This window comes from Geotrypetes seraphini, chromosome 5 (assembly GCF_902459505.1).
Source record: "Geotrypetes seraphini chromosome 5, aGeoSer1.1, whole genome shotgun sequence".
Taxonomy (NCBI): domain Eukaryota; kingdom Metazoa; phylum Chordata; class Amphibia; order Gymnophiona; family Dermophiidae; genus Geotrypetes; species Geotrypetes seraphini.
This window is the reverse complement of record NC_047088.1, coordinates 194,426,789-194,439,184: the sequence shown is the minus strand read 5'-3', so window position 1 is coordinate 194,439,184 and position 12,396 is coordinate 194,426,789. Positions and strand designations below refer to the sequence as shown.

At 42.9% G+C, this 12,396-nt stretch overlaps 1 protein-coding gene across 2 annotated transcripts in view; it reads left to right on the top strand.

Moving 5' to 3' along the window:
* The window catches only part of HNRNPA3 (heterogeneous nuclear ribonucleoprotein A3), a 152,237-nt gene extending 144,889 nt beyond the window's left edge, over positions 1-7,348 (top strand). For both annotated transcript variants that reach the window (XM_033946077.1, XM_033946078.1), the window contains 3 exons: positions 6,035-6,175; positions 6,255-6,336; positions 6,427-7,348. In XM_033946077.1, coding sequence (XP_033801968.1) covers positions 6,035-6,175; positions 6,255-6,319 — 206 coding nt within the window. In that variant the 3' untranslated portion in view covers positions 6,320-6,336; positions 6,427-7,348. The remainder of the gene's footprint in view (positions 1-6,034; positions 6,176-6,254; positions 6,337-6,426) is intronic.
* The last annotated feature ends 5,048 nt before the right edge of the window (positions 7,349-12,396 follow it).

Genomic DNA, 12,396 nt, shown 5'->3' with positions numbered 1-12,396 from the left:
TACAAATATAATTTGATAAGAAAAAATAAATTTATCACAAGCAAGCACTTATTAAATTTGAATTGCCCTTTTTTAGCCTACTAGAAGACATTTTACTGTGAGACAGAAACTTTATCTACCAGAAAATTTTCCAAATATATTGGATCAAGAAAAAAAGAATTTTCTTTGTATGTAGCCAGGCCATTTGCATTTAAATTTGAGAAAGAAGGAACCACCAGTTGCCCAAATTTTTGGTTTGAGCAAGAGGAATCTCCTTCTACGTAATTGCGTTGACCTGGCAACATCCAGAAATTGTTTCCTCATAGAATACATTTTTCTTCTGAAAGAAAGTTCTTAACACAAAAAATTTTGTTCTATTCTTTTAATAGACTAACGATGTAGCCCTTTTCAGAATATTTTCCTGAGAGGATTCCAAAAACTTAGTCAAATCTAAATTATCTGGTGAATTCAAATTATCAAATTCACCTTCAGGTTATTCTGATTTTACACCTCTAGGAAAATAATATACATTTGAAATTTCCTCTGCCTTAATGGATAACTCTAGTACCTCAGGTAGATAAACTTTAAGAAATTCTTTGGGAATAACAGGAAAATAAGAATTCTTAAATCTAAATGCCTAGTTGCATCTTCCAGCGATTCCATTCATAGATGGATCATCAAGTTATCCTTGGCGTTCATAGCCAGAATAGCCTGATGGCGCACCAATTGAGTCTCCACTTTATCTAGTTTATCTTGAACAGAATTAATTTTCACGTCTTGTTCCTGAAATTTAACAAACGTTTCTCAGTAAACTGACTAAAGCATTGAAGATTATCATTTAGAGCAGTGTTCTTCAACCACCGGTCCGTGGACCAGTGCCGGTCCACAGAAATTTCCTGCCGGTCCACAGGGCCAGCACGTGCATCAGGCCAAAAAAGTGTTCTTCAACCGCCGGTCCACGATGCGATCGATGCGGCATTATCTTCGAGCTAGCTCCCTCTTCCTAACTGATTCAGTGCACAAAGCCACGTGCATCCTGCGCCTGAACTGGAAGCCTTCTCTCTGACGTTGCAACGTCAGAGGCAAGGTTTTCAGATGAGGTATGGGACGTGCAAGGTGTAATTAGTACATTTATGGGGGCGGTGTCGGGTGGATATTGGGTAGAGATGGGCGGGGTTTGCCCCACAACTTAGCCCAGTGTTCTTCAACCACTGGTCCACGGACCGATGCCAGTCCACAGAATAATTCTTTTATTTCTGCTGGTCCGTAGGTGTAAAAAGGATGAAAAACACTGATTTAGAGTCTTATCCATATTAACAATGTCTACAAAGATTACAAGCACATTGTTCACACCCTTTCTCAATTGAGGCGCTACATTGTTCAGGCTGCTTGATGTATTTGAGTTGTCTTCCAGGGCTTCTTTTATGTCTGTGGCCATGAAGAGATTAGCCTGTTGGCCAATATCCCCTGTCTGGGGGATAAGGTTTTTGGAGACTCAATGGAAAATGCTACTCAAAAGCTCTCGGCACACGACAAATATTGGAATTCTTTGCTTAAACCTAAATCCAAACCTGCCTCAGCGAGACCACTCAAGTCCTCTTCATACCAGAGGTGCTTTTTGGCCAAATCTTCTGCTCTATCCAAGCCTCAACAGAAGAAAGAAACAGCAATGTCCTCAGAAACCTCAAGTGTATGCTCCGGCCAAATTGACCCTGTCTTTTAGACGGGCTACTCATAGTTGCAATCCTGTTATATCAGCTTCTTCCTCAGCCAATTGGAGTCATCTCCAACTTTATTTCCATTGTTGGGAGTTGATCACCTCAGACCTTTGGGATCTACAGATCATTCGAGAGGACTACGCTTCATTTTATCACTGATTAGATCATTCAAGAGAGTTTGCTTTGAACCCTCACCAGTCCTCCCTCCTTCAGGAAATCAAGTCCCTTCTCCTCAATGCCATCAAGAAGGTTCCTGCAGATCAGTAGAACCAGGGCTTTTACTCCCATTATTTTCTAGTCCCAAAGAAGGCAGAAGATCTCCGACCTAGTTTAGATTTCAGAGGCCTCCAATTTCTTGTCAAGGAAAAATTTTGGATGCTATCTCTAGCCACTCTGTCCCCTCTTGGCTCAAAACGATTGGCTATGCTCTCTAGATCTCAAGGAAGCCGACACTCATCTCCATTCATCCGGCTTACAGGAAGTACTTCAGATTTCAAGTGGCTTACCACCACTATCAGTACAAAGATCTACCTTTTGGACAGGCATCCTCTCCCAGAGTCTTCAGTGCCTAGTAGTGGCAGCAGCAGCCTTCAAGTCATCCCCTACCTAGATGACTGGCTCATCAAGGATCCTTTGTCTCAAGTTGTGCTCTTAGCGACAAATCAGACTATATTATTTCTTCAAAACTTGGGATTCAAGGTCAACTTCAGCCATCTCAGAGGCTCCAGTTAATCGGAGCTCTACTCAACACCACTCAACTCAGGGTGTTTCTTCCTCAAGAATGTCAGGACACTCTAATCCAACTTTGTCACCATATTGCCCAGCGTCAGTTAATTTCAGCCAGGCGCATGACGGTTCTACTGGATCACATGGCTTCCACAGTCCACTTGACTCCCCTTGCAAGACTTCATCTCCAGACGCCTCAGTGGTCGCTGGCTTCACAGTGATCTCAGGCGCTCAACCCACTCTTACCACACATTTGTCACCTCGTCTCTTTGATGATCACTTCAGTGGTGGATGAATTCTTCAAATCTATTCAGAGGTCTTTTGTTTCACATGCCTCCATCAAAAAGTTCTGATCACGGATTCGTCAACATATGCTTGGGGATCTCATCTGGATGGCCATTGCACTCAAGGTCATGGGTCCCCCAGAGAACAACATTTTCATTTAAATCTTTTGTAACTCAGAGCGATTTACTACACCCTCGTGTTCTTCTAGTCCACATGGACAATCATGTCACAATGCACTATATAAACAAGCAAATAGGAATGAGTTCTTTCCTTGTTTGTTTGGGGGTTTTTTGGGTGGGGGGTTAATTATTATTTATACTCCGTATATCCTACAATTGTATGCGGATTACAAATTATTCAGGTACTCAAGCATTTTTCCCTAACTGTCCCAGTGGGCTCACACTCTAACTAATGTACCTGGGACAATATGGATTAATTTGCTTGACCAGGGTTACAAGGAGCAGTGTGGGATTTGAACCCACAACCTCAGGGTGCCAAGGCTGTAGCTCTAACCACTGTACTAGACACTCCTGTGTCAAGAGGCTCAGAAGATATGGCTTTGGGCGATTGCTCGCAACACCTTTCTCAAAGCAGTCTGTATTCAAGGGGAACAGAATTTCTTAGCAGACAAACTCAGATGAATTCTTCAACCTCACGAATGGATACTCAATTCAGCAGCTCTCCATCCCATTTTCTCTCAATGGGGTACTCAAGTGGATTTAATTGTGTCCCCATACAAGTTGCCCCAGTTTTGCTTCAGACTGGACTCCTCATCGCCTGGAGGTGGACGCTTTTCTTCTGGATTGGACACACAAGTTTTTCTATGCGTTTCCACCCAATCCTCTAATTGTCAAGACGCTTGTCAAAGCTAAACAGAAGTTGGCCACCATGATACTTGTAGCTCCTCGGTGGCCCAGCAGCCTTGCTTCTCCCTTCTACTTCAACTCAGTATCAATGTGCCAATACCTCTGCCGATTCCCCCTTCCCCCCCCCCCCCCCCAATCTCTTCTCATGCAGAATCACAGTTCTCTTCTACATCCCAACATTCAGTCTTTACACCTGATAGTTTGGTACCTCTTGGGCTGAGTTCAGCTGATCTTCATCTTTCTCAGCCTGTCACTCATATTGGAAGTTTCCAGAAAACTGTCCACTCAGCAGTGTTATCAGCAAAAATGGACCTGTTTATCTGCTTGGTGTCTCCTTAATCACCAGGATCTGAAATCCATCTCTATTTCCTCATTTTTTGGATTATCTCCTTCATTTGTCCAACTCTGGCCTCGAGTCCATCTCAGTGCTATCACTGCCTTTCATCAACCATTGGATAGTAAACCTCTTATTGCTTATCCTCTTATGTCCAGATTCATGAAAGGACTTTTCAATGTTAAACCACTTCTCAAATCACCTCTAGTGGTTTGGGATCTCAATGTGTTGATGAAACCTCCATTTGAACCAATGTCCACAGCCTCAATGTGGTCAATCAATTGTTCTTCCAGTATTTTTCCCTAAACCTTATTACCATTCAGGAGAAACCACTCTTTACACTTTGGATTGTAAGCAGACATTGGCCTACTATCTCAATAGGACAAAACTGCATAGATCAGCTCCTCAACTTTTTGTCTCCTTTGATACTAACAAGTTGGATCATCCTGTTTCCAAGAGAACGATTTTCAGTTGGTTGTCTGCATGCATTTCATTATATTATGCTCAGACTGGGTTACAACTGGGGACTTATATCACAGCCCATAAAGTTTGAGCTCTGGTAGCTTCAGTAGCTTTTCTCTTCTCTATCCCTATTGATGAGATCTGTAAAGCTGCTACTTGGACCTCGGTTTATACTTTTACCTCTCATTTACTGTCTGGAATCTTTTTCCAGATGGGATGGGCACTTCTGCCAAGCAGTATTGTAAAATGTCTTTTCCTAAAGACCAACCTTCCCCCATCCCATTCTGGTTAGCTTGGAGATCACCCATGTGTGAGAATATGCTGCCTGCTTGTCCTGGGATAAAGCACAGTTACTTAGTGTAACAGGTGTTATCCACGGACAGCAGGCAGATATTTTCACAATCCACCCACCTCCCCTAGTTGGCTTCTTAGCTGGCTTACTGAATTGAGCCGTGTGCCTACATCGGCCGGGAATGCACTTGCGTATACGTGGTGCGGTCGGTTGTGAACTTTCTAAAGTTCTTAAAAGTGCTGATGCACTTTTGCAGCTGTTCGTACCATGGCTCTGTGGATGACATCACCCATATGTGAAAATATCTGTTTACTGTCCATAGATAAAACCTGATAAGGTAAGTAACTGTGCTTTATCCGATGACAGCAGGCAGATATTTTCACAACCCACCCACCTCCCCTGGTTGGCTGCTTAGCTTGCTTACTGAAATGAGGTACCACGAGCCGGTATTGGGCGGGAAGACATGTGCACGGTTCAGGCAGTTGCAAAGCTGCTTCTGAAGCTTAGTGGCTACACTTTTCACTGTTCATACTGAGCTCCATGGATGACGTCATTCACATGTGAGAATATCTGCCTGCTGTTCTGGATAACATCTGTTACGGTAAGTAACTGTGCTGTATAGAACCACCAAAGAAAGATAATGCTTAACTAGAAGTGTTGTTGGGCCATGTGGTCTTTATTTGCTGTCACATTGCATCAGGGTGTATTGAAGAATTGGCATCGATTTTGTCCTTTGGTTTTGACTTGAACTTGGTGGGGGGGGGAGATCCTTAAGTATCACAGTGTTTAGAATTGTTGCCACCATCGGAGCTTTCATTGGTCTGCATTTGGTGTCAACTACACCTGAAAGGTATAAAATTGCTTTAAAAAAAGCTTTAAAATTGGTGGTATATTAGTGGAAGCTCCATTACTTTATTGCAGATTAGATAACCTATCGAGCATACAAATATGGTAGTTTAATGCACAAGCTTTTAGACCAGATTGATGTTTAATATCTGTTAAGTGATTTGGGTATTCGCTTACATTAATGTTGGTGTGCATTAGTAAACTTACTCCTCTTTAATCCGTTTCACATGTTAAGTACAAATTTAAACATTTAAATTGCATGTAAAGATGCTCTCGGATATAAATAGTACAGCTACTAATTTCTGTAGCACCCCTATATGTACTCGGCACTGGACACACTTAGAGAATTCCTGCTCAACAGAGTTTCTGCAGATTATTTTCCTCAAGTGGTTTTCATGTAGGTTTATTACACAATATGAGGGGGTGGATTATGCTAAAATCTTCAGAAACTGGATTAGCTTAATGTACCAGTTGTGACCAAATGTTTAGTTTTACATATTTTGAGATTATACTGCACTTGTTATAGGAAACTACGGTGGCAGTGGAAACTATAATGACTTTGGAAACTACGGTGGACAGCAGCAGTCAAATTATGGACCCATGAAAGGAGGTGGAGGAGGTGGTAGCTTTGGTGGAAGAAGCTCAGGTGGCAGCGGTCCCTATGGCGGTAATTAGAACTACTATTGAACAACTAAATAGTATCAAATGCATTGAGACAGCCTTTAACACATTGTATTACCTTGTAGGTGGTTATGGATCTGGTGGTGGTGGTGGTGGTGGAAGTGGTGGATATAGTGGCAGAAGGTTTTAAGAAACCCACTGAACAGGGTAAGTGTGTGTTTCTTCATATATACATAATGTAGAATATATTACTGTTAAAACCATATAATAATTTCTTTATCCTATATTGTTCAACAGGCTACAGTTCTTAGCAGGAGGGAGAGCGAGGAGTTGTCAGGAAAGCTGCAGGTTACTTTGAGACAGTCGTCCATGTGCGTTAGAGGAGCTGTAAAATCTTCCACAGGAGGAGCAAGAATCCATAGTCAGAAAAGTTACTGCAGCTTAAACAAAAAAAACCTTTCTTGTTCAGATGGTCATAGCCACAGTTTGCGAAAAGTGCAGCTGTTAATTAATGCAATGTAGTGTTGATTAGATGTACATTCCTGAGGTCTTTTATCTGTTGTAGCTTTTGTCTCATTTTATTTTCCATTACATCAGGTATATTGCCCTGTAAATTGTGCTAGTGATACCAGGAATAAAAAATTAAGGAATTTTTAACTTTTAAGCATTTTGTGTAGTTCAGTTTTCCATATTTACAAGTAAGTCTCTTGATTTTAACAGGAATAAAATATAGCTTGAAAGTGTATTCTTGCTAATTGCAGCATTCAACTACATTTTATAAAGTAGTATATCTTTTCATAATTCCCATTGCAGGGTAGTTAATGACTAAGGAAACGCTAACAATCTTAAGTCAAGACTTTTGCTGTGCAGTGAATTCTATAAATGTGTATACAAACCAAAACTTGCCCTGCTCTTCTTTGTAAAGCATGGCTTTGTTGCAGAAAAACTGCTTAAATGCTAAGTACCTTAGTCCTGAGTTGATTGGGGGAGGCAAAATACCATGGACAGATACCAAACTCAGTCCTTCAGTGGAGCACATTTCTCTATAAATAACTGTATAGGTTAAATTTGTCAAATTGGGTGTATGTATTAAAACCTGATAGTTCCTGAATATTTCTTTATCGCCCATATTGAGATGTAACATTTGAAATATTCCATTTTATATCTGTTTTGTAGTAAATGTACTCTGCTTTGAAACCCAGAGCTTGAGTGAATGGTATCCATGACATTGGGTTGTCCATTTTTTTTCCTTATGAAGCATTTAAAAGGGACTTTATAGTTCTGATTTATTGTTTTGAATTGGTGTTGCTCCATTTAGCACAGTATCCTACATCACTATTGATATTAGATATTAATGGATATAATTAGATTTGATTTTTGAAGATAATGGAATAGTTTAACTTGCAGGTATTACACTGACATTTTTGAAAAGGGGAAGGAGGTCAACGTTTGATTAAAAAAAAGAAAAAGTACTTTGCTACACAGTGTTAACTTTAAGATGTGATAAGAGTTATTAGAGTAAAACCAAAGTTGTGGTAAATACCAATAGATGGGCTGGAATTTTAAGAATCTGTACTGCGAGTTTAATTCAAAAAATCAGTAATTTCTGGGTAAGTCTCCAGGACTAAACGGAATGGGGATTATAATCAAAACTTACACGTCTAAAAATCTTCCCAAGTCGGCACTTTGATGACCTAAAAGACAGGTCGTCCAAGTGCCGATAATCAAACCTACTTTCTGGACATGTCCCGGGACTTTTTATGTCTCTGAATGCCATTGTACGCCCAGAGCTGAAAGGGGGGCATATCTGGAGTGGTTAAAGCAGGATGGGAGCTGACCTAGACTGTCATCCTGCAGGGATAATCAAATGTTTTACTAGACATCCTAGACGAAACTTAAACGTTGTGAGTTAGATGATGTAAAAACAGGTATAAGTGCCAAAAAGGTATCCAAAATAACCAGATAGTCACTGCAGAGACAAAATAAAGACCCACACACTTCCCCCCCCCTGTGTTCACTGACCCTCTCACCCCCCACAAAGATCAGAATAAAAAAGTACATACCTGTCTCTAGAACATCAGCACCTGGTATAGGAAAGCCTAGTAGAGCTGCACTCAGACAGGTGTCCTAAATAGCCTGGGGTGGGCTAGTGAACCATAGAGAGGAGGACCCAGGCCCCTAAGCCACTCTAGCCACTACATTTGTGGTAGAACGTGTGTCCACCAAAACCCTACTCTACTGTTATATAGGTGCCACCTGCAGCCATAAGAGCTATTGGGATTGTAGATAGGTGGGTTTTGGAGGCTCACTATAACCTATAAAGGAGTTCTGGTGAGATGTTTATCTGGCACCCTTTTTGTAAAGTTCACAACAGTGCCTGTAAGGTACCCCATTGCTTTGTTGCCATGTCTAGGTGGCCAGTCCATTGCAAGATTGGCCCCTTCCACGTCTTGTTCTGGGCGTTTGAGACTTGGGCAAAATTTTGGTCGAGAATGTGGTATAAAGATAAACGTCCTGGTAGTCTGGACGAACAATAGCCTGGACATCCAAATAGACTTTTTTTTTTTTTGGGGGGGGGGGGACAACATTCTAGACATATTTTTCAAAAATGGGCATTTTCCCACTGCTGATTTTGGGTATCTAGCACCATATGTCCAAATCGGACTTAGACGTATATTTTGATTATGCCCATCCACATTTATACATTAGCTTTTACTAAGAATTCACTGGTTTCTGCAAACCTTTGTGTTGGCCTCTTAAATATTGAAGCAGATGGTTTGCTATGTAGAAAGAATATCGACTTTAAGTACTGATCTGTGTACCAGACTTATCTGCCTCAGAGAAATATCATTTTTACAGGTTTGGGGTTTTGTTTTTTTTAATTCTACTTTTGTAAAGGGTATATCTTTAATATTCTTGTGTACTAGTTCAGATGTTTGAACAGAATGTTTGATGCTGAGACATCGGGGCTTTGTACTGTTGCAGTTTGAGTGTCTTAAGATGGCACATTTCATACAATACTCCGTAATTAGAGTCTGGGGGACTACTTTGGCACTGCCCAAAGAGCATTTTCACCGTTAGACTGGCTCTTGCACAGGCAGGTTCTGCTGTCTTGTTTGTGAAGCAGTTTCTTTTTGAAGGAAAAGCTGCTTTGATAGCAATTGATCGTAGAAGTGCCAGCTAAACCACTAGAGGCTGTAAAATATTATGGCCTAGTCTCATAGCTGATATGCAATGCTTGAATGTCAAAACAGTTCTTCCATCATAATTTTAAAGTTGCTTAGAAATTAGTTTTAATATATTCATTACTATAGGGTGCTTAAACTTACCAGAGCACATAGAAATTGCAGATTCTACAGAAAAGGCATGTTCTTTAGCACCTCTCCAGACCAGTAGAGTTCACTGATGGGGTAGTAGCTCACCATGACCAGCAGGTGGAGACTGAGATAAAACACTTTGGCTGTAATACAAGTAGCTATGCTTCCCCCTAATATAGTCTGTTCTGTCGCAAGCAGATGTGGTGAGCTGTTGCCAGGCTTCCCTTGGTTAGTGTAGGCCTGTTGGAAGTTGTTTAGTGTCTTGTTCCTGTCTGGTGCCAGACTAAACTTGGGAAGACCCTTTTTTTTTGGGGGGGGGTCACACTCAATGGGTCACCAGTTGAGTCCCTCCCTCACATTTCCTCCACCTCCCCAACATTTTTCTAGAGGTACCTCAGCTTGTAAGCCTTACCACAGACACTGGCAAGGCATATAGCTTAGAGAGCCAGTGGAGTCTGTTCTGACTGGAAAAAAAAAAATTCCTGAAGCAGTGCTGGTCTGAAGGGCACCTTCAGTTGTCTGTAATTGATTTTTCATTATTAACCGGCACTCTTAGCTAGGTCGCATATTGCGCATTGAGCACTTTTTAAAGGGGAAAAGTGCTCATTGTGCTCCAGACGTGAGGTGGTTGCAGCCGGCCTGTGCTCACGGTGTGCTGGCTACCACAAAGAGGAATCCTCATTAGCTTCTGATGCCGGTGTCCAGGAATACCCTTCAGCTGACTGTGGGGAAGTCCGGGCTTCCATCGCCGCCTACACAGAGATTCCCCCAGCTGCTGACAGGGAAATTAGGTTTCCCTTACCGCCGATGCTGCTGGGACTCACTCGCTGCTGCTGCTGGCTTGCCTGCTTTAGCGGCTGGGACAGTTCAGGCTTCTCAGCCACTACAGGCCTCAGGGGCGTTTTTCACTGTGGGCTTTGCTCTGTTTTTGGTGGGAATCTCCATTTTTGTCTGCAACCTCAGGTGACATTCCCCCTGTATTGGAGAGACAGGTAGGTTTCTGCTGGTTCCTCTGTTTTGGCAGTGAGTCTCATTGGGCAGCCAGGGTTTTTCCCCCCCTGATTTTGTTTTAACCTTCTGCAAGTCTTATCTTTAGGCGGCTGGGGGTCCTGTTTAACCTCCGGGGGGGGGGGGGTTTCCTCTGTGTCCACTCCATTCACCCGCCCCCCTCAGTGCCGGTTTCTTCCCCGTCTCTTCTTTCATCCAAGCAGCCAGAGGTATCTTAGGACTTTTTGTATGAGGAACAGTTTTCACTTGATGAGGACCTGGAATGTTGCACCGACCGGTATTCTATTTACTTCATGGTGCCCAAGAAAGAGGGGACTTTTTGGCCCATCTTGGATTTGAAGGGGTCAACAGGGCTCTGTGTTCTGTCTTTTCGCATGTAGACCCTGAGTTCTGTCATTCTGGCAGTTCAGCTGGGAAAATTCCTGACCTCTCAATCTGATGGAGGCTTACTTGCATGTTCCGATTTGTGCCTTCCATCAGCGGTTCCTTTGCTTCTCGATCTTGGAGTTGGCACTATCAGTTTTGTGCCCTTTTGGGCTCCGTGGATGTTGACCAAGATTATGGTGGTCGTGGTGGCAGCCTTGTACAAAGAGGGCATTCTGGTTCACTCCTATCTGGACGACTGGTTGATCCATAGAAACATAGAAAGTGACGGCAGATAATGGCCAAGGCCCATCAAGTCTGCCCACACCAATGACCCTCCCTTACCTCTCTCTGTGAAGAGATCCCACCTGTCGATCCCATTTAGTTTTAAAATCAGGCACACTGCTGGCCTCAATTACCTGTATCGGAAGACCATTCCATCGATCCACCACCCTCTCGGTGAAGAAGTATTTCCTGGTGTCGCTATGCAATGTCCCTCCCCTGATTTTCCACGGATGCCCCCGTGTTGACGTGGGTTCCTTGAAGAAGAAGATATCCTACCCCACCTCTATACGGCGCGTGAGGTATTTGAATGTTTCGATCATGTCTCCCCTCTCCCTGCGTTCCTCTAGTGAGTAGAGCTGCAATTTATTCAGCCGTTCCTCATACAGGAGATCCCTGAGCCCTGTGACCATCCGTGTGGCCATTCGCTGGACCGATTCAAGTCTAAGCACATCTTTGTGGTAATGTGATCTCCAGAATTGTACACAGTATTCCAGTCTCACCATGGACCTATATAATGGCATTATGACTTCGGGCTTATGGCTAACGAAACTCCTGCGTATGCAACCTATGATTTGTCTGGCCTTAGATGAAGCTTTCTCCACTTGAGTAACAGTCTTCATGTCCTCACTGATGATTACCCCTAAGTCTCGTTCCGCTACAGTTCTCTCTAGGATCTCACCATTAAGAGTAAGTCTTGCATGGATTTTTGTTGCCAAGATGCATGACCTTGCATTTTTTGGCGTTGAAACTTATTTGGCAGGTCCTGGACCAATGATCCAGTAGGAGGAGGTCGTGCGTCATACTGTCGGTCTTGAATTTAATGTCAGGCCCTGTTGTGTTCTTGCCTACTATATTGCATAGTTTGGCGTCATCGGCGAATAACGTTAATTTACCCTGAAGCCCCTCAGCCAAGTCCCTTATGAAGATGTTGAATAATATTGGGCCCAAGACCGAGCCCTGCGGTACTCCACTGATCACCTCTGTCGTTTCGGAGGGGGAGCCATTCACCACCACCCTCTGAAGTCTACCTCCTAGCCAGTCCCCCACCCATGTAGTCAAGGTATCACCCAAACCTATAGAGCTCATCTTGCTCAACAACCTGCAGTGTGGTACGCTATCGAATGCTTTGCTGAAATCCAAGTGCACGATGTCCAGGGACTCCCCGATATCCAGCTTCCTCGTCACCCAGTCAAAGAAGCTGATCAGGTTGGATTGACAAGACCTCCCCTTTGTGAACCCATGTTGACGGGGATCTCGCAGATTCCCCTCGTTCAGGATCGTATCCAATTGGTGT